The sequence below is a fragment of the Stigmatopora nigra genome, chromosome 6 (genome assembly GCF_051989575.1).
Source record: "Stigmatopora nigra isolate UIUO_SnigA chromosome 6, RoL_Snig_1.1, whole genome shotgun sequence".
In the NCBI taxonomy this organism is placed as follows: domain Eukaryota; kingdom Metazoa; phylum Chordata; class Actinopteri; order Syngnathiformes; family Syngnathidae; genus Stigmatopora; species Stigmatopora nigra.
In genome coordinates, this window is record NC_135513.1 from 6,554,588 (window position 1) to 6,580,635 (window position 26,048).

Below are 26,048 nucleotides of genomic sequence, written 5' to 3' on the forward strand. Positions count from 1 at the left end.
AAAGATGTTCTTCACCATTTTTCATACATCCAGATTTATTCCGTTAGGCTCTTGTGGTTTTTCTTTGCATAAAATCACCACATTCACTTAATTGCAAACACATCCCCCCATATTTTGATTGTATTTATCTGCAACCGCTGTTAAATAAATAGGGGATTTTTTGACTTTGGTTTTGGTGGATGGAAAGTCAAAACTCCATTCACCCAAAATATTTTGCGGCGAACGAAAAGCAGACTACAGCAAAATACTACACACTAACCGCCAGTAATGCAAAACTTACGTCTCATCTTGATAGCGGTGTGTTGAATTGGAGGGATTAGTTTCTCCGAGTGGCGATCTTATCAGTTCTTTTAAACACAACTGGATAAAATTATACTTTATGAAGAGATGCGGCAGGTTAGAAACATTTGAACAGAAGAGCAAAAGACGGGCTGGTGTAGCATTACGTTAAGCATATACAGGATAAGTGAATGCACATAGGGAACACTGTATGAATGTTTACATTATACTACATTACATTTCTGTAGGGTTGCATAGGAAAAATATGCATGGATCGACCTTGCTGTTTGCGGCTCTGTCGGTTGTAAGACTCGAACTACGACTTAACATTGTGGTGGACCCGACTGAACAATCGTTCGATGTGTGGGGTTCGGCAACGAGTTTTACTCGAATAGTGACTTGAATGACAGTTGTACAATGTGGCAGATCCCAGCCAATCAAGATGAAAACTTTCAAACACCCTATAAATACTTAACATTCAGTAAATTCATGACCTTAACAAAATTCATATTTCAACAAACATTTTGAGCCTTCCTACAATTTTCTAATTGATTAATTGATGAATACTGCCTTTGACATACCTGGGACTCAAAGTATATATTTTTTCCAATTCATTCACTTTAATATCTACCACTCTCCAAAAATGGTGGGATGGGGAAAAAATTGCTTTTTTGCTTCAGGCAAGGTCTCACAAACACCTCCAATAGGCGTACGTCACGGGCAGCTCACAACCAGCGCCAGGGGGCCTGGAGGTCTCCAACCTCATCGTTAGCTAATACACAGAGAATGGAGGAGATAATGACACCCAATAAGCCCCCCTTCCTAACAAGCAGCAGCGGTCGGCAAAGACTGAGTTTCCTCACACAAGGGATGCACTATTGAGACTTACTCTCCCCTTCATTCTTTTATTCCTCATTCTGTCTGCGGACGAGGCAGGATGCCAACCTCTCTCCAAATGCCGGGCAGAGTGCCCTTATCCTTTTATTCCAAAAAAAAAAAAATGCTTCGCCAATGTGCCCGCCTCGCACGTTCGGTCTGTGCACCCCGCCTTCGACTTTCTTTTGCCTCAAACTAGTCAGTGTCTCTGCCTAACACTTTTTGCCTTCATTATATTGTTGCTACAGTCTTCCCTCAGGGCCTTACTGCTCAACAATCTCACTTGTCGTAATGGCCTGCATGTGCTCGTTATCGCTAATGCTTCAAGCATGCCTCACTCTTTGCTTAGTGTGGAACTCTCACTGGTTTTGCAAAACTGTAACACGGGCATTAAAAACAAGGTCATTTTTGCTTTTCATTACAACACATTTTCATTTAGCAACACATTAAGCACAATATCAACAATCGCAAAAATGAACACTGGTACCATTTGCACTAATAAACGAACATCATCAAAATGTACATTTATTGCACTTCTAAGTATTTGTCTTCATTCACTTACAACATACGCACAAAATATTCAAATTAAAGATTTGAATAAAATGTTGGGGAAAAACCCCCGTTGGAAATATCGCCAACTACTGGGCAAGCATAAATATTACAGAATGTTTGTATGAATGCATATTTTTGGGGGATCAGAGCTATTTTTATAATTACTGTAGGTCGCCCTGAAGATAAAATTCAAAAAGTATGCTTGACAGAAAAGGGTTCAATTCAGTCAGCTAACTTTATTTTCCCTATTTGATTTTATCTGTCAATATTATTGTTGTAAATTGGAATTTAAAAAAAAAGATTTGGCCATTGGCTGTCAGGGGGAAACAATTTGAGATCTGGAGCCTATTGCGACACTCTTTCTTTTAGGCCTGTACAGTCAAATAAGAGTTTTATGATGGCCATAGTTACACCCGGATACGCATAAATTCCCTGTCAGTTATTTCCTAAGAGAAAGCGTTTCTATGCCAAACTAATCAGAGGTTGCAGAGCGTTCCACTATATTTATGTGATTTTTTGTCATCCAATTTGGCGTCAGATGAAATATCACCAGAAGATTGTTGATGTAAGTTACAATATACGACTTTCCACAAAGGAAAGAATGAAAATCAACTTTGCAGATGAGAAGGCAGCCATGCCAAGCATGAGAGACCACGTTAGTGAGCTTGTCCTATCAGGGACACTGAAGCTTGCAGATTTAATTCTGCTTATCATGAGAGCTGGAGCCCTTCCTGCCGGGGTTTGGCGCCACCAGGGTTAACCGGTGCCCACTCCCCATGGCATGATCTAAGCTGGGTCATTGCCTACGCACTCTGCTTTGTCTGTCTGTCTCACCGTGTTGACTCGGAGGCTTTGCGGCCGCTCCTAGTGGCCTGCCAGCCGACTTTGATCCCATTAGGGTTAAAAGGTGTCTGTTTCAAATGGCGCTCGCAGAGCTGGCTCTTAATCTCTGCTAAACTTGACCTCGTTTAGGTCCAAGGGAGCCGGGCAGCCCTTCTTGAGCTGGCAGCTCGAGGGTTAAAGGTCGCTCTGCCCATTTTTTGAGTGGCATTCCCTGCTGAGCGAGCAGCATGCCGGCCGGAAGACACTGAGGACGCAGACAAATACGTGCAGAGTGGGAAACAAAAGAGCCTTCACCACCGCACATGTATAAAGACTAGATCCTTTTCAAACTTTTGTCCTCAAACCACCGCTTTCCCTTTTTAGAATTTCACTGTGCAGCAAAACAAGAGCAAGAAGTGACACACAAAACACTGATGGGAGGTTATCTCCCCTGCAACCACATTCAATGACTTCGCCAGTCCAAACCACCTCGCACAGACCTCAAGAACACCACAGCACCGCAGGGAGACAGCCATAAGTACAAGTCTTCAGAGGGGACATAAAATGGAGGAAACCCACCTCGATAAAAGGCCGGACAAGCAGGGAAAATAAGGACAGATTGGAGGGAAAAAAAAGGAATTCATCACCATGTCAAAATTATAATCTAAAAAAAACTGCTTTGGTAATTATAGATGCCTATGAGCATATTTGATGTTTTTTTTATTTAAACATTAGTTATACAAAAAATATAAATTTGTTTTTAAACATTTCATCAATACATTGTACATTTTTAAGGGTATTATTTTAATATATATAGGAAAACGTCTTTGGATTTATGCCAGTTTTGACTACTACAAAGACGGTTGAGGGCTAGGCTTAGTAATTATTCCTGTATTTAGAACCGTCTTCAAATTGGTGAGAACATGGGTTTTTAACTGAGAAAAACAATGCTGAACAATTTTTGGAATGGCTCCATTTGCAAATAAATACACAATTTTTGGATCAAGATAGAATCCAGCCTGGTTACCTTGGGTTTTTACACTTTCTCACCTGTGCCAGTTGGTAATAATTCTTATTGAGAAGGAGTTGTCTAATATAATAAAGAATTCTGGCCTGTTTTGCATATTAGTAAATATATTTGCAGGGTCTCAAGTTATAAAAAAACATCATTATTATTATTATCTTAACATTTTCAGTCTCAAATAGTTGTGTTTTGTGACTTTCAATAGCTAGGTAATTATTCAAAGTTATTTTAAATCTACTGATATTATTGCAATCTGCATTTCTACTCTCTAATGAGAAAATCTGACTGCGTCAATGCATTTCCTAGACACACTGTAACTTCCCCATGAATGGTGCTGTGTTTATCAATTCTAAATGCCCAAACACCCGTCAGTCTCCATTTATAAACATGCGATTGTATGAAAAGATAGTATCACAGGCAAATGCGCCAGAAAGAGCGGGCTGGACTGAAAGCAGAAAGAGCTGCCACGTCAGATGCTGCCGAGGCTTCTTGGCCGTCAGCAATGAACCCACATACACACACGTACACACACACACACACACACACACACACACAAGTGCAATTCAGAGCAGCATGCACACACCCGAGCACACGCACTCACAAGCGGATACTTCTAAGAGTTTGCCTTTCACAGAGTCAGCAGCCAAGGCTGACACCTCTGCTCAGTGTAGCATTAACCGCTGTCTCTGTGTGTGTGAGTCAACTCACATGGAACCGCTCCATCAACAACACTCCAAGGCCCTAATAATAAAACCAGCAAATCCCTCTCTCCTTTTTCCACTGCCACATGTCACAGGGGGTACGGCCGGGCCCTGATTGTATCCTGTTCGAATTCTTTCAGGATTTACACCAATAATGTATCGGACTTTGAAACTAGGATGCTTGCCGAAAAAAGTTCAATTGTAGCCATTATTCATCTCATCTCATTTTCTGATATATAGATATAGTATGTATATAGATATATATATATATATATATATACACATTATATATATATATATATATATATATATATATACACATTATATATATATATATATATATATATATATATATATATATATGTATATATATATATATATATATATATATATATATATATATATATATATATATATATATATATATATATATATATATATATATATATATATATATATATATATATATATATCTATCACAAACATTTCATTACTGTAAAGTGATTAAAAGGGGTCAATTTACACCATCCTCAACATTAATATGCTTCCAATAATTTGAGAAATTTATCATTTGTATGAAGCCAATAACTACTGATGCAGGATGATACTGCTCACTAATTAAGTTTAATATGACTTGACAGTAATTATGAGGCACCACTGGAGCCGCCAGTTATAGGAAAAATTAATTAACAAAAACTAAAGATGGAAGCTATCATCTTTATTAAATGTTGGTGGGGTCTTAATAGTTGTAATAATATTTGAAGCGGTGTTTTTTATTTATTTAATATCATAATGATGATATATGATATGCATTTCTGGGAATTTATACTTTGGATTTAGTTGCCTGTCTGACATTTTATCTTAGAATTTGAAGCATTTGTACCCATTAACTCAAGCTCTCGCCAAATTTGGATTGTATCCATTTTGAATGAAGTTGAATATTAAATATTTTTTTTGGCATTTACAGCGCATACAATACCAAATGAAGATGTGGTTAGTCTACAACCATTTCTATTGGTTTCACACCAAGGGAACCTGAGTTGATGTTATTATTGGAGCCCTTTTTTGGTATATACACATGTAGTGTATCCCAAGTGGAATAAGTTTGTCAGAATATAGTGTGGTCATCTATTTTTTTTTTTACCCTCGCCCCCAACTTTGTATATTTTCTTTAATTTTGTTCAGAGTGTGCATATATTACCAGCCTGGCATATAGATGTGTAATACAAAAAATATTTGTAAAAAAAGGTAAAAAAGAAGAGACAGGTGTCAGCATGCAGGCCAGAACACAGAGTCAACAAACTAGGGTCGCATTTAATCAAGCCTAGTTTGTTTATTTAGCAGTGGTTAGGTTTTCACTTACGGGCCTCCTAAACTCCATTGCAAAATTCATCCTTTTAGACTCTAGAGAGAACATTCAAACAGTATTAATTCCCCTTGCTGGGAAAAGAGACAGGGTTTTCCCGGAGCTATCCATAACATCTGAATATAAAAATAAATACGCAGAACGAGCTTTACCCTCAAATGAGGAGGGGGGGTGAAATATCTGGGCAGTGTATGTTTTTCCTGACTTGTATCAGTGTCTGGGGCAGCATATTTCTTCTCCATGTTAAAGTCAACTGCCATCTCTTCTCTCAATACTTTCAAACTACCTTCTGTGGCTATTGGGAGCTTCTTTATCTCGTACCCCCCATTTCTTCCCGCTGGACACCCCCCATCCCCTGTGCCAGTTAAGGCACCGCAAGCAATTGGGAGGACCACAAGAATGCTTAAATCAGCATAATTAGCCCAGTGTGTACTTTAAACACACACAGTTCCCCCGAGCCTGGACCCCCGCCACCCATACACGCTGTATATGCATCCGCAGCCCGTCACTTTGAGTCAATAAACACAAACATTTCAGCAGTCAGTCGCACACACATTCAATACAAATGGTAAAAAGAAGCCAGGTCTCTTTTCCCACCCTGCTTAGTCTCCCTTGTGCAGCTGTTCCCCAACAACTGGCCCCGAAACCACTTCAACCGCACTAACACACTTTACTATGCGGCTTAGCATCAGCCGGCTAAATGAGTTTAGCATGGGCACTAAAAAGGCGGTTGTAAAGTTTCCATAAGCCGACTGCTAAAAATCAAGTGGGAGCATGAGATGGCATAGAGTTTGTGGTTGCCCCCCGCCTCCTACACACACACACACACACACACACACACACACATCTGTATGTGTTTTGAGTTTCACTGGAGCATTAACAAACAATTGCCTCCCAGCAAAGGCACGATGCTTGGCTGCACATGAGGATTACCATTACAGACCATTTAATAATCATAATCACCAACGCCATCAAAAATGAAACAGCCTGTGCATGTGATGTTATATTCTGGTTACTGTGAGGATCGTATTACCAGTAGGCAGTGTTTGTTAGGGTGGCTTCTGTATTGCTCGAAGTCTCTGCGTACCTATTAGGGCAAAATGTGGTTACACAGCAGGTCAAGTTTGTGTGTCAGTGGGAGATAAGAGCAACCACACAGCTGATACATGTCAAGTATTCTTCTTGAGCACAACCATGTCCAATGGAAACAAACATAGCAGTCACACCCACTAAGCTTAGTGCTGACTCCAAAACAGAGCTGTAAGGATTATGATAGAAGTTTACTCACATTTTGCAAGCAAATCTCTGCTAGTCTAAGTTAAACCAATGATGTTGTTGGATGGAATTTGTCAAGGGACGCTAGTCCAAATGTTAAAGCAACGTGAACTACAACTAGAATCTTCACTTAAGTTTTAAAAATAATAATAATAATAAAAGAAAAGAAAGATGTCAAGTCTAAACCAATGCAAAAAACGTTAAATGAAACACTTTTTGATGCCAAATGAGTGCAAAGTTGTGTCACATTCAACCTCTGCTTCCTATCCCTACAACATTTTAACTTGCCTAACAAGTAACAAGATTAATGTCCACTGCATACCAAGTGACATAACAATCAAGAAACAGAGGAAAATACCCCAAAGGCAATTGCTGCTGCAGCCATATTAATGAATCATTAGCGACTCTTAAACAAGGAAAGCGACTATCTAAATACAATCCAGCAGTAAAATTACAGCACTAACGTCAGCTATTTGCAGTTGGTTAAAATGACATTTACAGCTAAAAACATTTCTTGATGTTTTTTATAAATGCCTCTACTACTAACTTTCAGATTAAACTTTGAAATTTCCCAATTGCTGGCATTGAAATATGCAACTACAACTCCTCCATGCTCACAACCCTTTGTGAGCAACATTTGATCAAAGTGGTGTGATACTGTTAATGTGAGGATGTGTGCTGCTAACTAGTCACACAGAGGCCCGCTTTCTGCAATGTTTGTGTGTGATCAGTCTGTGTGTGAAACACACAGGCATGAGTGCACCCTTTAGCTGTGTTTATCTGTCGCCACAACTGTGGATCTTACACAGGGTTCAGCCGAGGTAAAGATATGATATTACGCAATGGGTTATAGATTTTTCCACCCCTGGCCAGCTGCCAGGGTTCTCGACAGGAGAGAGTTAGACAGAGTGAGAGAGAGAGAGTGAAGTGGGGCAGGGGGCAGAGTGTAGCACACTTTGTTCCACAATCGCCAACTGGTCTTCCCAGTTACAGTAGGGAAATTGAGCCTTCTTGGGAATCACACCATGATCGGGTAGTATTTCATGCTGGAGTTTTATCATTTCCATCTATCGGGTCGGTTTGATATCTTGGAAGCCACCTCCCTCAGGGTGCGTGGTGCTGCTGTTTGGCTTCTCAGTGCTACATGCAGTGTACACAAAACCTTCAAGTTCCAACTTTGCATGAGGCATGAGCTTCGGTTGGCAGACCTTAATGACAATCTCAAATTTGGGGGAGGTAATTTAAAGTGTTGTATTCCATGGAAATAATGGGAGCGGAGAAAATTGATCATGTGCCCAAATAAATTAACCATACTAAATGCAGGTTTCCTAACATGCAATGGTGGGGAGCTTCTAGGTTTTGCGGTTACAAACTGTGTGGAGTAAACTAGTTTGTGCAGTAGCTTAAGAATGTGAACACGTGACACATGGCAAACTTAATTAATTGGACTGTTTTCTATATTTAATAAGTGTACTGCAACTTTACTTTTAAAACTCAGGCATGGCTACTTTTACCCGAATAAAGATAACAATGCAGGGCATTCTACACGAAAAGCCAAGCCGTCCTCAGACACGGACGGCATACTACCATCAGATTGACTTCTTGAAAGTCGAAAGTGCATGCGTGACAGACATCCTGGGTGTGGACTACATCCAAAACAAGACTTGGAGGAGTGAGCAGGAGAGGCCCAGTCTGTTTCCAATCAGACGCTCGCCTGCCATGACGATCAACGCCACTCGTCTCTTGATTTACTCGCTGCATATGTTAATGAAAGTTCTCATATCAGTCTGGTTCACATTCTTCCCGCCTGGATTAGGAAGGCATGCATACGGTTAACAGACACGCACACACACACACACACACACACACACACAAGGCATAGAAATGCTTTCACAGAGTTTCTCTGGCCTAGATCTAGCACACAGAGGTACTCTTTTAATTGGGCCCTTGATGCTCGACATAGGGCGTACTTCCTCTAATTAGCTATATCTATAGCGTATGGGAGGCTCTATGAATGCATGCATGTGTAAAATCCTCTTTTGAGCAACTCCAAACTAACTAAGAGCTTTAATTTCACGCTAGACTGCATTGTCCCATTGAGTAGGGGTACCCCCACAAAAGAGCCTGTGAGAAAATCAAAAGGAACGCAAAACACACCAATAGGTGACGGAGGAGGGGGGGCGGGTTAGAAAAAGGAGCCTGCCTGAGACAAACAACAACACAACAACAACTCATCCCCCCCCCAACAATGCCTATCTAGTTCCAACCGTTACTCCTTTAACAGAGAGCTAATTGACGAGGAGAGCGAAGGTGAGGGGGGGTTGGTCGGCCCCCGGCAGCTGCGAGAGGAGGGATGGATCGGACTCGGCGACTCACATTTCCATCATCTGATCATCTTATCAGCTGCTATTATGTTTAATTCATGGATCAAAGTTTTCACCATCCCATCTTAAAGTCTCAAATGTACATTGCATTGAAGCCTCTAAAGTCAGAAGCAGAAATATTTAATTTTCTGAAAAGAAATAGGCCACTGAAATAAATCATGGTCATAAGTCCACACTTGATGAGCTTCTTTTTTTCTTCTTAAAATAACAATTGAATCCACTACTACGTGCTCAGTCCCGTTGGCTCACGCAACAATAGATTGCTGTCAAACAAAAAATAAACGCAGGGATCAGATTACTTCTTGGCTTGTGATGCTGCGTTTCTCCAGTCTGTGCATTGCTAAAGTGTGTCATTATGTCGCTGGCCTAAGTCTAGAAAAGTAAGGGTTCTTTAGTTTCTGTTCTTGAAGTAGCTAGTGTACATACGAAGTCGACAAAAAATTGGGATACAAACGATCAACATCAAGGTGATACAAAAGGGTATTGATTTGTACATGTATATTTTATATCTAGTTAGACGTCTAGTATACTTTACCCTCTATTTTCTTGATTCAGGGAGACTGGCACACAGATGACATGCTTTACACGAGACTGTCATTGTTACCCTGAGCTCAATAAACACAGTCTGTATACTGTGGATGTGCATTGGATGGCATTCTACCATATTCTACATTACATACTCAAACATACATTTGCACAGCTAGTGGTGCATTAATCAAAACAACATTTGTTCTTTTACCCATGATGTCACTTCATGAAAAAAACACAATATTGGAACCTATTTCTATTGCACAATACTTTACAAATTTAAGGCAATTAAACGTTGCTTTTCATTTACCTAAGCAGTGCACATATATTTAGCTATCTGTATTCAACATACGTGGTTGGTTGTATTTAAGCTGCGGTGAGTACATGTGCATGACCGCTCATTAAAAGTATATCGCAAACCAACATGAAACTGCTATAGGGGCTGCCCTGTTCCATTGGCCAGCACTCAGCGTAAACCTAATCCGCACTGGGAGGACAGAAGGAGGCTATACTCACCCGCGTGCACATATATCTCCATACACAATAACTTCCATCCATGCAAGGGGACAGCCACCTATTACTCTGTGGTGCCAAGTGGCTCAGTTAAGCTTGAAAAATCCATTTTCTATGGCTACTGAGGGAAACAGTGCAGATAAGGGATGTGCACATTGCTAGATGGACTGGATGCACCTCTAAGATTCAAACACTCTGTTTTTGGGGCGGGGGTGGCGGCCACCAAATAACTCGTCTACAAATCGTGCTTTCTCCTTTGGAACCCCTAATTAATCTTTCTTAAGTGACACATTTGTCCCATTCTCCAACATCCATTCATTTACACATCGCAGCCCACCAGCTCTTACTTAATTGTCAGGCAATGTAAGGTGGGCTTGGTCTCCATCCAGAATGAAGGATGAATAAATAAAAAGAACACAATGCACCCCTGGGTTGCGACTGCTCGCTTGCCTACATCCCACTGCCTGCCTGGCGTCCTGGCACCAAAGCCTGCACACTTTCAGCCGGCCTCCCTTCCACTAGTATACAGCAAATCTCTTCTTCACTATACCTACCAAGTGGTAATGTGTGTATGTGTGCGAATATTCGGCATGATGTTAGACAACACAGGCCCAGCTTACTTTAAAACTGCGACTCGTGCAAAGGCAAGGAGTTACAAATTCATGCATGTATGCAATCGTATAGTAATCAAAAGCTACTCCAATTTTTTAAAAAGGATGTTCCGAACAGCATTTATACATTCTCACTAATGCTTTTGGGATCATAAAATACCTTTCGGAGAAGGACTGCTCAGACATAGCCATTCACACTAGTGCTTTTGTGAGGCAAGAAAAAAAAAAAACGCTAGTATGTGAACGCTAAGACGAGCATTCACACGGGTGCCGATGACTGGCAGCGAAAACATTTTCCCTAAATCAATCGTATCTCAAATGTTCATATATGCATATGCCTAAGACAAGCGTTGGGGAGAAAAAACATTACAACCAAGTCTCGCAATGCACGCATGAAGGTTTATTCTATTCCCATGGCATCATGCTTAAAAAGTTTTTTTTTTAAATTTGTACATTTTCAAAGGCAATGTGCGTTATTTCAAACAATATTTTGTAAAATTAGTGATTTATTCACACTGGTATTGTTTGCTCCTCTCAAAGAAAAAGGAATTTGCACATTATGTTATTAAATCGTGAAAATATTTGTCCCAGCTCTTTTAATTTTAATGAGATTATAGCAGCAAAGGCAATTTAATAACTACTGTTTAACTGCATCCCTCAGCAGTAATGCAATTATTCTTCTATTAAAAAGAGCATGCAAAATTAATTATTATTGTTTTTGTCTTGATAAATTTGAGGACACAGATTAAAATGTTCATCAATTTGCTATTGTATGTCAAGTAAATGGTACAAATGAAAAATATTTCTTTTCTTTCCAATTTCTTCGCACGGTCCAAACTTAGTGTCTGTGACCACCTTGATGTATCATGTGTTAACATTGTTATACAGGGTTATTATATTCATGCTGCAAGTATATTATGAAAACCCGCATTTAAATGAAAAATTAAAAATCTAATTTTAATATTATAATGAGGGGGGTAAATAATTGAACATCAAAATATGTGAGAATAATTTTATATAAAAAGAGAAGAGAAATAAGTTATTTTACCCTGCACAATATCCTGCACAAAGTTGAGCATCTCATTAGCTTGCACGCAGCCTCAGAAGTTGGCAGCGATGGCGGGGACTTAACTGGAAGCCGAGATAATTGATTTGAAAAAGCCGCACATAAAAGTTTTAATTAAAGACGCCCCCACAACCTTCATATCGCATCAAAACTTTATGCAAATACTTTCTTTTTCGTCGCAAGGGCTGTGAACGGCTGCCAGGGCTCTACTTTTTTGGCTTCACCTACAGGGCAGGGCCACTTCCAACAAAGCTCTTTAGCGCTATTAATAATGCACTCTACGGTTGTTTACACCGCCCTTTTTCGTGAAATTTTAATTATTTACTAAGTGCGATCGAGGAATGACAACATAACAGCCACACTGCACGTGAATTTGCTACAATTGTTGTCATTTCAACAGAAATGCCAGTATCGGAAAAATTGGAAGTAATTAAACGCGAATGAATATACTTTTTTTTCCTTTATTTTTTACCCAAATTTGCACGCACATGCTCATCATGCACCCTTTTGCTGCCAATTCATTTTAATTAACCGAAAGACAGAAGGAACTCGGACGCCTGGAAATCATCTGTACTAAATATGCAGAAATCAAATGGAATATTGATTAGGAAATGTGCCACACAATCGCTATGTCGTGCCAGAGGGACAGACGGCAAAAGGTCAAGGGATGTGTACAGAGTCAGATAAAGGACACCAGTGACGTGATTAGGTCAAAATACACAAGAGTGACTTAAAAAAAATGGTTTGATTCACATTTGGAAATGGACAAGAAAAACATGGAAAAGTCGGCAAGGAAAGCATGAAGTAACACACTGAGAAGAAATCCACATGTTTTCCATCGTGGAACTCATGCCTGCACACAAGCACACTGATCTGTTTAAGGACACGGCACGGATTTGGTGATTTATGGAATACGGTATAACTTTCAAAAGAAGTAGAAAAAAATGTGGCTATTACATTTTGGGGATGGAGAAATAGGCAATCAAATTGGGAAATGAGATGAGATCGTGGATGGAGGGGATTGTTATTGAGTAAAATAATAAGATTTAAGTAAAGTTAATTTCCTGCCGCAATGTCATCTGAAGACAGCACCTGAGCAGGGAATCATAAAGATTCTAAATAGAGGATGCTAAAAGTCAAGACAGTTTAAAAAATATCAATAATTTAAATAAAAAAACATTATATTCTGTGTGTGTGTGAGAGTGTGTGTGTGTGTGTGATAACCATGGACACAAAAAGTTCATCTAATGTTCTCAACACTTCTGAAAAAAGGTCACAAAAATCTGCATTTGTTTAAAGTGCATCTAAATTTCAAAAGTCAATTTTTTTTAATTTAACGTAAAATTTAAAATAAAAAATCTCTACTGCAAAATATCAAATTTAATAAAAGGATATTTATCATGGCCAACTATCATATTCTTGTCAAATATATTTTTATGAAACATGTTATTCACATTATTGAAAAAACAGTATTTCCTTCAACAAGAATTTTCAAATTGGGATTCCGATGAATATTACACAAAGAGGGTCAACAATTCCCTCGTCTTTTTAATTTTCAATACTTACATTTATATTTAATTTAAAATATATAACCCATATTTAATTTCATTTCTTTTAAGTAGCATTTTTTGAATTTAAACATTTACAATATTACAACACCTTTTAAATACACGTGTAGTGATGTCGCCCCCCCCCCCCCCCCCCCACACACACACACACACACCCACACACACGCACACACACTCGGACAAATGAGCTTTATTTTTCAAAATACGTCTTTTTGAATTACAGAAACAGATCACGGGTAATATATTACTGCATATTTAAAATTCTGTATGGAAAAAAAACAACTTGCTTGCAAACATATCAACATATAAAATATCCTCCTGCAATTAATATTAATTCTAGTTATATAACCTAACACCCAACCCACCCTAAAAAAGAAAAAAAATAAGGTGCTTAATATTTGACCTTGATTTAATAGAGGTCAAATGTACTTGTATTTTTTATCAGTATTATTGACCCAATTTATAAGGCTCGTACATTACATTGAACGCACCTCAGCGCAAGTAAAGCAATGCACGCGAAATGCAAACGTAACCGTAACTCTGCAATTCCTCGAAGGTCAACGGACAATTTCGAACGGCGTCCGCCACAGCGTGACCCCGAAAGCCCCGCAAATGTGCTCCTGTCGGATCGCGAACACGCGCGCGTCAGTGTGCAGCTCCCTTTCCAAATCCTCGAAGCGGACAAGCCGGTCCGTGAACGCAACATGTCAGTCAACGCAATCGGCTGGTTGAACATTAAGTTAATTCGACTTCGCAGTCTGTATTTACACAAACTGTAATGAATTTTACCCCATACGCCGAAATAAAACGATAGAGAAGCGCCATTTTATCTCGATAGCGTCGCTCCGCTTTGGTAGGAGTAGCGCCGATTAAGCAGGAAAAAGAGGTTGAAGTAGATGAGGGTAAAAGTAAGAGGGGATTCCCGGGAAAGAAGCAGGCAAAGCGGCATTGCAAATTCCGGGAAACCGGCGTAGAGCGTCAGAAGCTCAAGACCGGAAATCGAGACAGCCCATAAAGCGATTGAAATGTCACCTTTTTGTTTTTAAATCGATGGTAAAAGTGCGTACCTGTGTCAAGCAGTAAGGAGAGTACATGGCTGGGTCTACAGGTGGCGTTCGGAGCGGTCGCGAGTCAACGTGGCTGGAGGTTCGCTGCGGTGCCGCATTGCACAGGCTGGCCGAGGCTCGGTGCTCTGGCTCGGTGCAGGCTCTAACCCCGCCTCGCTCACTGTGCCGCCGTGCTCCGCACCAACTTTTAGGGGAAACTTTTTTTCCCTGCTCTGCCTCACTCCCTCCAGCCCTCCCTTATTCACTCTCACTGTATAGCCTCCCCGCCCATGCATAACTGTAGCTCTACTGTATGTCGACTTTTTTTCTTTTTTTAAAATTTCTACTTAGAAAACGAGCGCGCTTTTTGGCCATTAAAAGTCTAAATGAAGCAAAATGTTGCAAAATGTCACTTTATTTTCCCATGTGGCTTTGTACCGAACACGTTTCAGCCTATGAGATGCCCCCTGGTGACCTCTAAACGTCAAAAAAGGTGTCGAGTTTGAGTCTTATTTTGTTAACAAGGTTTCAAAACCCGTTCATTCAAGTATTCTACAGTACTTGCACTCATTCAAGTTGCATGTTAATATTTTGAAATTAACACACAGTAACAACCCCCTAAAAATACACTTTGCCATATGACATTTGGATATCGAAGCAAGCTATTATTCATCAAACTATATTTAATTATAAACTGCTGTAAAACGACGATGATTTGAAGATGGACACTTGGAAATAAGTACTACTAAAGAAATATTTCCATATGGATGGATTGAAAATAAAAATTAGATGTGATTTTAAAAAATATATATTTGATTAGGATTATACATGACACTCTACGGTATTAAACTTTAAAGTTGAACACAAATGAGCAATACTTTGGTGCCTAGTCTTTTGTATACCAGAATTCCCATACTCGCCACAAGAGGTGACCAGTCCGGTCCTCGAGAGACCCGATCCGATCTGTTTTCCATATCACCCTGCTCTATCACACCTGAATCAAATGATCAACTCATCAGCAAGCTGTCCAGCAGCTTGATACCAATCCAGATTATTTGATTCGGGTGTGTTGGTGGAGGGAGATATGGAAAACAGACCGACTGGATAGGGGCTCTCGAGGCCCGGACTTGGCCACCCCTGTTCTACACAGACCAAAAGGACAATAACTGCCAATATGTGTTTGTTTCATAGAAGGAATGTTATACCAAAATCCATTGTTTAATAAGCAAAATAGTGCTCTTTTATGAAGATTTTTTTAAAAATACTACTGCAGTCCTTGACAGGAACTTGTGAATATACATGTATAGGTTTTATTTTTATTTTTTTTAAATAACGTATCTGTATCTTTTTTTAAACTCATAGTAAATTGCTAAAATTTAAAGATAAGATATTAACTGGAGAATCTGACACTATTTCCTTTTTTTGCAAATATTATTTTTTCATTTTGAATAAATGACGTTTGAAAAATATGACATTTTCAGGGGGTCTCAATAAAGCCGCGACAATAAAACAATCAGAGAGTTAAGTACTTTCAAACGCCTGTTTTACGATCTCACAGTTAAAAAGAAAAAAAAAAGCTGAACTAGAAACTTGCGACTGGCATGACTGATTATAAAACAATCAATTTCTACATGGAGTCCATATTAAGAATGAAAGGCCAAACAACAACACTGAACCTTCCATCCCACAGGTGACATGTTAAAAAAAAACGGCACTATTCTGTAAAGGATTTTGTCATGGACTGCATGCACAATTCAGAAAGCCATTGTTAGTTCATACAATTCATCGTCTTATTCCCTTGAAATGTTTTGAGACACTTCCCAATCCAGCCGGATGAGAGTCTCATAACCTTTTGTACAAATACAAGTTGGAAAACTACTATAGAAAGTAAATTCTGGTTTTGGACCAACAAGTGCTGCCATTGATGCAACATTTTTTTCAAACATACCTCTGCTTATTTCGGCAATACAACGCTAGGTTACATTCTGGACACACTAGGACTAATGAACAACTGAAGGTGTACACCAAACAAGAATGGAAAAGAGCTCCACTTACAAAGGTTTCTCTTCATCATTCAAAATAAGTAAATCACAAAGAAGGAAAAAAAATCTCACTCTTACATTCTAACATGTGACAGCCATGGAACTGCAGCAATCAGTATTTAATTTACAGTAGCGAGAACTGCCCAAAATTCACATTGAATTAACTTTTACAATGTGGATTTGAAGAGCCTATCATTGCCTGTAAGTTGTAAACGACACCACACAATATTTAAAATAGAAAAAAAACATTTTCCAGCTATTTCTATGGACCTTCTGGCATGTTTTGAAGAAACCAAGAAAGTTTTACTCCAAGATGCACATTTGCTTTATGGAAGAATATAATTTATTACTCCCTCCTCCATTCCTTTTTTTTTTTAGTGTAACCATGTCTAGCTCTTATTGCAGTCTATACGTACATATGCGGACAGTTGATACCTGAACATGGACCAAGTGGTTTAAAGCTGCTTCAATTCAACTCCCATTGTATGCAAGTGATACTCTCTGTTTCTAATCAGCCTTGGCTTTATCCTCACCCGCTCCCAGCTCCTCAGCCTAATCAAACTCATATATGCAGGCAGAGTGCCTGCAATTACACATAAGCCTCTGCCTCCAGAGTGTGTGTGTGTGTGTTGCAGCATTGTGTCCTGAGTGAATACACTGCATGTGCTTGCGTGCGTGCATGCTATAGGGTGCGGTCTTGGAGGTTGAAGTCACCCCATTGCATCAATGCCAAATGTTCTAAAGTAGGGGAGTCGGGGTACGAAGCTTTACGAGACCCCAGTCAATGTGGGATACTTACCACAAGCCGCCCGCACACACAAAGACACACACTAAGAGACACACACACTCTTCTCCTATGCTCAAAGATACATGGGCAAACAACAGGGGAAAAGTGGGGAGAAATTCTGAAAAACGTGAAGGGTACAAAGTCTGTTTTTCCCCCCATTCCTCATTAATGGGTCCAAACCACACCCCAGCACGGACTGACTCCAAACCGCATAGCTTTCGTGCACCCTTTCTCTTTTTACATTTCTCTCCCCGAACCGCTTTTTCCTTTTCACTTTTTGCCAGAGCTATTTATTTAAACATTAAATATATCCTGTCCACAGTAAAATATCTTTGGCGCAATATAATAAAAGTGTACTGTATATCAGATTTCAAACAGATATATTTTTTTAGAGCAAGTTGCTGCGTCAGCCGTCTCGTAATAATACACTTTTGTAGTGTATAGGATTTACAGAAACAATTTGGTCGGATTTTATTTTTAAAATAAACAAAAACAACATAAAATTATATTATGTGATATGTATTACCAAATGAACAAAAAAGAATAGTATGAATTATTTTTTTTATACAAACATTCATAATAGAAAGGCAGATATAATAAAATATTAATTCCATGTTGAACAAAGCTATCCTTTAAAAGTAAAATGTTTTTTTAACAAGGAACCCTTAAGTAGTGAAAAATGAAAACGCTGCCATGATTCCGTATATAATAGCCATCTTCTAAAAATAAAAATACATTTTGAAATGAGTTATGAAGTAGTATAAGAATTAGGAAAGTGAAACGATGAAAGTGACTACTTTTACCAGAGATAAAAAAGAGAGAAAAATGTTGTGTGTAAATAAAAATGTTCTATTGTCCTTTTTGCTATAGTCTGAAGAGCTCCAATTATTAAAAATGAAATAATTCAAGGACCGACTGCGAATTTAAAATACAACCTTTTGATAATCATAAGATTTGTTAACTTCTCAAATGCCTAACCCAATTCACTCATCATCTGATTTTAGGGGGAGAAAAACTAATTGGGAATAACCAAAAACATTAAATCTCCTAATACCTATACTAATTCAAAACATTTTTTTAAAAAGTGTGGTTCAAAAATGTCTGACATTAATCTGTGCTAAGGTCTATTATGAAATGTGTCCTGGACCTGTTCCTCCCTCTGGCCATTTCTCTTCTCGATCTTTCTTCTACAGTGTCTAACTTAAGCAGACTTCTTTGTCTGTAGCTGGAATGAAGCCTAGACACCCATCTCAGTATTCAACACAACATAAAGACCCCAGCAGCCAAACAACAAACTATAGCAACCACAGGAGAACTTACGATCCACCAGAACTCATCAGTTTTCATCTAAAACCTTAGCGTTTCTTCCATCTTGACCGCTACCCTAAGAAAATCCCACTCCCTCGATCTCCGGCGGTTTCCAAGACCGTGCCTGCCACACGAGGAAACCACATGGTGTGACAACACTTTAGCGCATTGTGGTCTCCCGTTGACACACGCCGCATTTTATGTTTACCGTCTCCTGTGGTTACGTTATATGTTAAAAGCCAAGGCTGATATCACCATTAGCGGGATAAATGTGTGAAACAGGTGGATCTGGCTCCCATTCAGATTTGTTTATGTGAGCTTACCAGTCGTATACGTAAAGTACATGTACAGCAATGTGCAGTCAGAAAGGCCATTATGGCTAACAAGCACCTCATACAACAGTGTCGGCATTGGAGATGTTATAAGGCTGCTTGCAATTGGAGCAATGTCAATGGCAAGCTGCTTTTAAACGTTTACCGTGTGCAATGAAAGAGCATGTTTTCACTTGGGAATTTTTAGATTAAATCAAGTTTTTATTGGCATCGGACAGTAAGAAATTGTACTCACTTCCAAATCAAGTGCAATACAGTCCTTTCCATAGTTATTTGTGTAAAAGGAAAACTGGCACCGTTGTATGAGTTAGAATTTGGGTTACACTGAAAATTAAATTACAATAATTGAAATGTAATGTCAAATTTCACATTAAGTAATTATAACTAGTGGAACCCAAAGCCATATAACTTAGTTTTCTGTCATATCTAAATATTTGTTAAAACAATTCATGAATTTTCTTATCCTCACAAGAGTCGCTGGAGCCGATCCCAGACAGACTGTAGGCGGGGTGCACCCCGAATTGGTTGCCAGCCAATCACAGGGAACAAGGAGACAAGCAGCCATTCACACTCAAATCATGCCTATTGAGAATTTGGAGAGTTTGTTTAGCCTTCCATGGATGTTATAGGACGTAGGAGGAGAGTGCGCTAACCCACAGAAAACCCACACAGGTAACAGGGACAAAAAAGAAAGTCATATGAGGATTAAGCCTTCGATCTCAGAACTACTATGAAGCACTAACCATTTAACCGTGTCACATTCACTAAAATAATCCTGTAAATTTGTACATTTTCGTCAGGATAAAACGTACTAGTAAACCACTTCATACTTCTAAAAATGTCCTGTATTGTTCACCTTTGTGCTTTAATGTGAAAAACATGTTTAGTACCAGCAATGGAGGAAAAAGGGCTTTACATATCTGCACTAAAGACTGCAAAGTATGTGAGGGTAAAGTTGCAATTTTAAGGTGCATTCTTGCATGTCATTTTGAATGTATCATTTCACGGCTTCCTGGATAAGAGTATGTGGCATGCAGAATAATTTTACTGTAGAAAAAAAATGTTGAATTTATGTTGAAAGAGGTTGGATATTCTTTGATACAAAATGCATTTAAATTCCTGCGATAAGATTGATCATCGTCAAAGGTGTATGGCTGTAAAAAAAAAAAAAAGGCACCTTTCTTGATTTATTTTCAACCGAATTAAGATTCTGTTAATCCACTAGACTTATTTGAACAGCCCCAAAATGAATCCCTTGTGTTTGCGGTTCATTGGTTTGTGTGAGTGTGTGTTTGTTTACCCTGTATGTATCGGACACAAGGAAACATTCAGGCACTCCTGGGCCTCTGACAGGATCGTCGTTCACCAGGTAAGCGTCGGTAGCCTGCAGAAGAGAGAAAAAAAAGATGCTTTTAAATACTCTATCAAAAATGATTGATGCATGTAGTATACAAAATCTTATTGGTATATTAAAAAAAAGCATATTCTAGAGTAAGCCTTTATTTGACCTCCCAAAAAATGTGTTTTTTGTTCATGCATTGTCCAACTATTGACCTGAAATGCTCCATTCACACTGACAAATCAGATATGAGAATGAGAACTGTATCAGATTTTATGTGCAATCGTGTATTGAGATCAGTACAAGTACAACAATAGTGTCAAGAGGCAACAACACGATTGTTCAACAAAACAGAATGCAATAAGCAGCAATGGAATCAAAAACAAAAAACAAGCTATAATGGAAGATCACTGATTTAGCCCAAGCACAAAATCCTGGATGGATTGCATCCAAATAGTTGCTTTCTTTTTACTGATCGTCCGCTCTGGTGCTCCAAAGATAGCTGATCCAGATAAATCTGAAATATTTTTGAAAGTGATCAGGGTGGCCCCAAGGGATCCTGGCTGTTATGCAAGCAACTTGGCAGGTTTCAGAGTAGATCTTTGAACACTCACACGAGAAGAGAACACTGCCTGACTTACTTTTGCGACCTAGTCGTTGCCCTCCCCTGATCAGTAGCCCAATTATCTTTCAGTGACAGGACACCCAAACAAAACTCCTAATTGTGATGTGAGAAAGAAATGATCAAACAGACAATACATTTTTGCACAAACACTTTTTGATTCATATAAAGTAGGTTCACAAAATGGTGCGGTGGTTCTTCCACCTGACTTTGTTGCGGACAGTCTGGGTTCAATTCCCATTCGGTGGCGGTGGGATCGTGATTGCCTTGCAACCAATTCAGGGTGCCCGTGGTTGGCTGGGTAGGAACCATCGCCCCCTGCAACCCTCGTGAGTGAATACAGTATGTTACGATAGGTAACATTTTCTTTTTTGTATTCATTTTATTGAGGTAAAAGAATTTCCAACCAATGTGGTAGGACACCGCGCTTTCAAAATTACAAAAAAAATTAAATATACATCTCTGTAGACAATCTTGAATGTACTATATTTTTCAGCGCCAGAACAAAGTTCTGACTGACAGCCAGCTTTTGCACCAACTCAAGCCAGCCTTGTGTAAGTACCGCTCTGTATACATGCATGTGTGCATTGACTGGGCTTCATTTGTATTCTAATTCAAGCAGGCCAGCAAGGCAGGGTTCTGGCACAGCTCAACGCTGTGAAATGGTCTCTCTTCGCCGTGGTGACGCTGATTGGATCAAGCTATCCCTCTCTGCTTAGCCGAAGGAAGCTAAATCCCACAGCCGTTGCAGCGTTCTGCGAAATCCTATTGCATTTCATAACTTTAACGGATAAAAAAAAAAGAAAAAAAGGAAAAAAGCAAACAGGAGCTCTTGTGCCAGCCAGGACCCCGTGACACATTTATTCAGCAACAACATGAGCCCTGTTTAAATGGGCATCTAGAAAAATATAATCACCTGCGCATATTTACATTCTCACGCTTGTACACGGGCGAACACGTGCGTGGCACTTAAGCAGACTCACAGACACAAACCCCGTAATAAGAGCCAGACGCTGGCAGACCGCACAGCCGCGAGTTGTGGCGAAAACAAAGGCTATTCATATCCTTCGCAATGAGAGGCCTCCCTCTCTCCCCCCTCACTGTTTTATTACAGATAATCTGCACTCACAAACCTTCCATTTTTTGGCAATTGTGTGGTTTTCTAATCATCTTTATTAGTGCATAAACATTGCTTACGGGGGCAACACACTGCCCATTGTTCAGGCTGGATTGTGGGATAGAGGCCCGCTGATAAGACATAGTGCTCTGTGCTGCATTACACTATGTCGCCTCCAGCCAGGCCACGTGTCCAATGTCGTATCCGATTGGCCTCGCAGATCAGTGGCACCTGTGCAGGAGTACGCGCCAGCCAACCAGCGCACTTCCAATCAGGTGAGCGGAGCGCCCGTTTTCATTCGCTCATCTCGGTCGGAGACAAAATCAGGTGGGGCTTCGTACTTCCGCCGATTGGCCGACACTGAGCCCAAATAAGTGTCATCCACTACGTTTCCATTGGCTGCCATGGCCCATTTTGATGATTAATACATGTGCTGTTGGAAGGTGGCAGTGGGACAACTGGCTCAGTTAGGAAAGTTCAAGGCATCTATTTCCAAAGGCAATATAAGGACGAATGTTTTTGGACATACTACTTAGTCGATAAAGCAATCAATCAGTCTGCTTTAGTACACTGTGAATTTTAATTATTTACGCTCCGTTTTTACAGCAAATGACCATTTATAAGGGGCACATATCCAAAATAGCAACTTTTTATGCTTTGACTTGAGGCCTGGGAAATACTAAAATAATTGCTTCCTTTTCATTCCATAGCACACTCAGATCTATGAGACAGTGTCACAGAGGGTAGGGATGGTCTTTCTAATTATCTATTGCGGCCATCAATTCTTTTTTGTAAGCCAAGTCATTCACCACAACACAAATACAAATTTTTATCAGCCTCTGGAGGACTTTGTTAAAACTGTGTACCCCCCAGACAGGAAGAAAATCTGAAAAGTAGCTACCTAGTATGCAGTTCCTATCAAGCAAACAACGCAAACCCATTCGAATGCTCTTTTAAATCATCCACCACAGAAACAGGTGTTGATCACATTGCGAAACAGTAAATAACATGACGCTAATAAATAGGCGAAGCTCACTACCTGCCACTTGGGAGGCCCGAACATACTGAATCCCCTTTGTAGTAAAACCCCCCAGCCCCCAAATAAAAACTCCAGGCCCTGAAACGTTCCCTCCCGCAGCGCTGTATGAATTATAAATTGTACTATATATATATAACATATGCCCAGCCCATATGGCCAGCCCTGAGCAGAAAAATCTCAAAGCTCTTCTTAATTAACATTTTAGAGGAAAAATTCGGAGGCGGGAGATTGAGTCAGTGACCTATTTGGAGTCAGCCATCATCGCCCCATGCAAATGTGTTAATTGAGACACATTTTCTCACTCTCCAAATATGCAGGGAAGGTGATTGGGATATTTTAAAAACTTTTTTTTTGTTTCAGCCATCTGATCCGTCATTTTTTCCCTGAAAATAACAAATAAAGCATTGGGTTTTTACATTATTTCTCACCAGGCTTCCTCCTCTTTGTCACTACTGTTATTTGCTCACCACCATATGGCCAAAATCTTCTGAGGTGATATCTCCCCAAAATTGCACATGCTCAAACACACACCTCCACGGAATATTGTATGAAGGGCCTCGGTCGGTGGTGGAATTTATTCTCACATGGCTTCATTGAAAGTCTGTGAATGGCAACGTAATCATTGCATTACGTAGTGGCTTCGACAAGCCACTTGATCGCAAGCTGTTTAAATTAGCTTCTATAGGCCGCATTTTTTTACTCTATTTGCAGAAACTGTTCATTTCTAAAGTGCAGGTTGAAAAATGAATGAGATGTTGAAGGATAGGACACAAAGAAGAGAGTCCAGCCAACCTATGAGAGATGGCAACTTTTCAAAAGACACCGGGCGGGCGTCGGGGTGGGCGTGCGTCACCGGCGATCTGTTCCAGTGAGTGCGAGGGGGATGTATGAAAGGCAGACATTGCCGCCGTGTGAGCGCCTGCCAAAGCTACCGCGGGGAGATGTGTTGGAAAAATACTATTTTTCACACAGACGTCTCAAGAGGAAGAAGAGGGGGTGAGAAAGAAGATGAGAAACTGATGGGGTTACATTAAAAAATGAGGGACAGTGAGATGGATGAATGGGCCTTAATGATTTCACTCCACTTGAGGGTGATGGAGGTCACAAGTACAGCCAAGTCTACTCATAGAATAGACTATATAATTAGTAGAAGACACACTCAAAATTAGATTTTAGTATTTTCAAAATATAATACACCTGACAAATTGAATGAAGAAAATCACAATGTTAAGAAATCAGTTCTTATGAATGTTTCTTTTTTGTCTATGATGTCCTATAGAAGCAATTTGCAGGTGCAACAATATTTCAATAACTACCGATTGTGAAAGTATTTTGATAATGGATTGGGAAAAAAAATGTTCACCTAAATCAGTGGATCTTCTCTAATTTTCCCTAGCGGAAGTAAATGTTTTTATATTGTTGGATGTCTATACTTACATCTTTTATAGCATTGGTGCAATTTTTTGTTGCATGCGGCTGAACTTTCAGCAATTGGCTAGGCACCAGTCCAGGGTTTATAATATTGTAACCCACCCGCTACCCAAACTGAAAACACAAACTTTCCATAATAGATAAATCATGACGGATTTTAACATTTGCAAAATGATCCAAGTATACCCTTTCAACTTTGAGCTCCACATATTCAATATCAGCCGTATTTTGTCCATTCACCTATGTTGAGTATGGCTGCCATGCACAAACATATTTTTGTTGTTGTTGAAGATTGCTGGCTTGGTTTTTAGTGTTATTTCAACTATATACTTTGTATCAACAACAGGCCCAAATCTGCGTTTTCACTTGAAACGTCAATAGAGGACATTGGCAGCACAACAAAGGCAAATTCAAGCTTTCTTCATAGTGGATTTGCGCTCAGGTAGTTGAGATTATCCCCAAAGTCAAGGAGATAGCAATTCAAATCAACTGTGAAGGAAACAAGTTTGCACACTTATGACACACCTGAACATCAGATTAGGCTGGCACCGAGCCTGTAAACTATCATGCTCTTGCTCAACTGGCTCATCCATAACTACTGACTTTGGCAAATGGTGCACCAATTGTAACGCGGAATGTTCCGGGCTGCAACGTTTTTTTGCTGCCACACTGTTTGCACTCCACACCACCTCTGGACACCAGATAACCACCCGTTCATTAGACCTCTCTCTTGGGGTGGTCTTATCTATGACAAAACAATTGGAAGGCAAAAGGGAGCATGTTCATGGAAATAAACATGCTGCATTAAAATGCCATAAAGGCATGTTAATGTGTTTTATGGTAAGAAATTTGACTTCTATTGTCAATATAGATATTCTTCAGTACAGGTTAAATATTTAAAATAAATCCTGGCTAATATTTTTCTGAACTGGCACTGGAATATTTTATATAATTACCCACTATATATGTCTATTAACTGTATATAATTGACTAGCAAGCAGTTCAGGGTGACCCCTGCCTGCTGCCCATTGTTGGTTGTGATAGGCTCCAGCACCCTGTGACCCTTCATAATAAGAGGAACTGAATGAAGTTTACATATAATATAAATATTTTCAACATGGTAAATTATGATGTCATTATATTTCGAATACTTGAAATTTTAGAGAAGATAGTGTTCTCATGGCCCAATTTTTAAAAATGATTTCTCTTTCAAAAAGGCATTTTTGGCAAAGTGTTCCATTTTTTGTTAAAATCTTATATTTTTGGAAAGGAAAAAAATCTATGATTTCTTGGACCAAAAACAACCTTGTGCACATATCCAATTATTTCTGATGTATGTTGAACATATAGGCAGTTTTTTGACTGTCCATTAATACTCATCTTACTGGAAAAACATTACACTTTGAACAAAATGCTTCAG

The 26,048-nt window shown here is 39.5% G+C and overlaps 1 protein-coding gene across 14 annotated transcripts in view; it reads right to left on the reverse strand.

The window, feature by feature from the left end:
- The window catches only part of LOC144198378 (nuclear factor 1 X-type-like), a 131,058-nt gene that overhangs the window by 74,474 nt on the left and 30,536 nt on the right, over positions 1 to 26,048 (reverse strand). For 13 of the 14 annotated variants that reach the window (XM_077719358.1, XM_077719355.1, XM_077719359.1 and 10 more), the window contains exon 2: positions 20,381 to 20,464. Coding sequence is in view for 13 of the 14 variants with exons in the window: in XM_077719355.1 (XP_077575481.1) it covers positions 20,381 to 20,464 (84 nt within the window). In the remaining variant the exon portion in view is untranslated. Of the gene's footprint in view, positions 1 to 14,632; positions 14,851 to 20,380; positions 20,465 to 26,048 lie in introns of those variants that run through there. The other variant, XM_077719349.1, reaches the window with a different exon arrangement.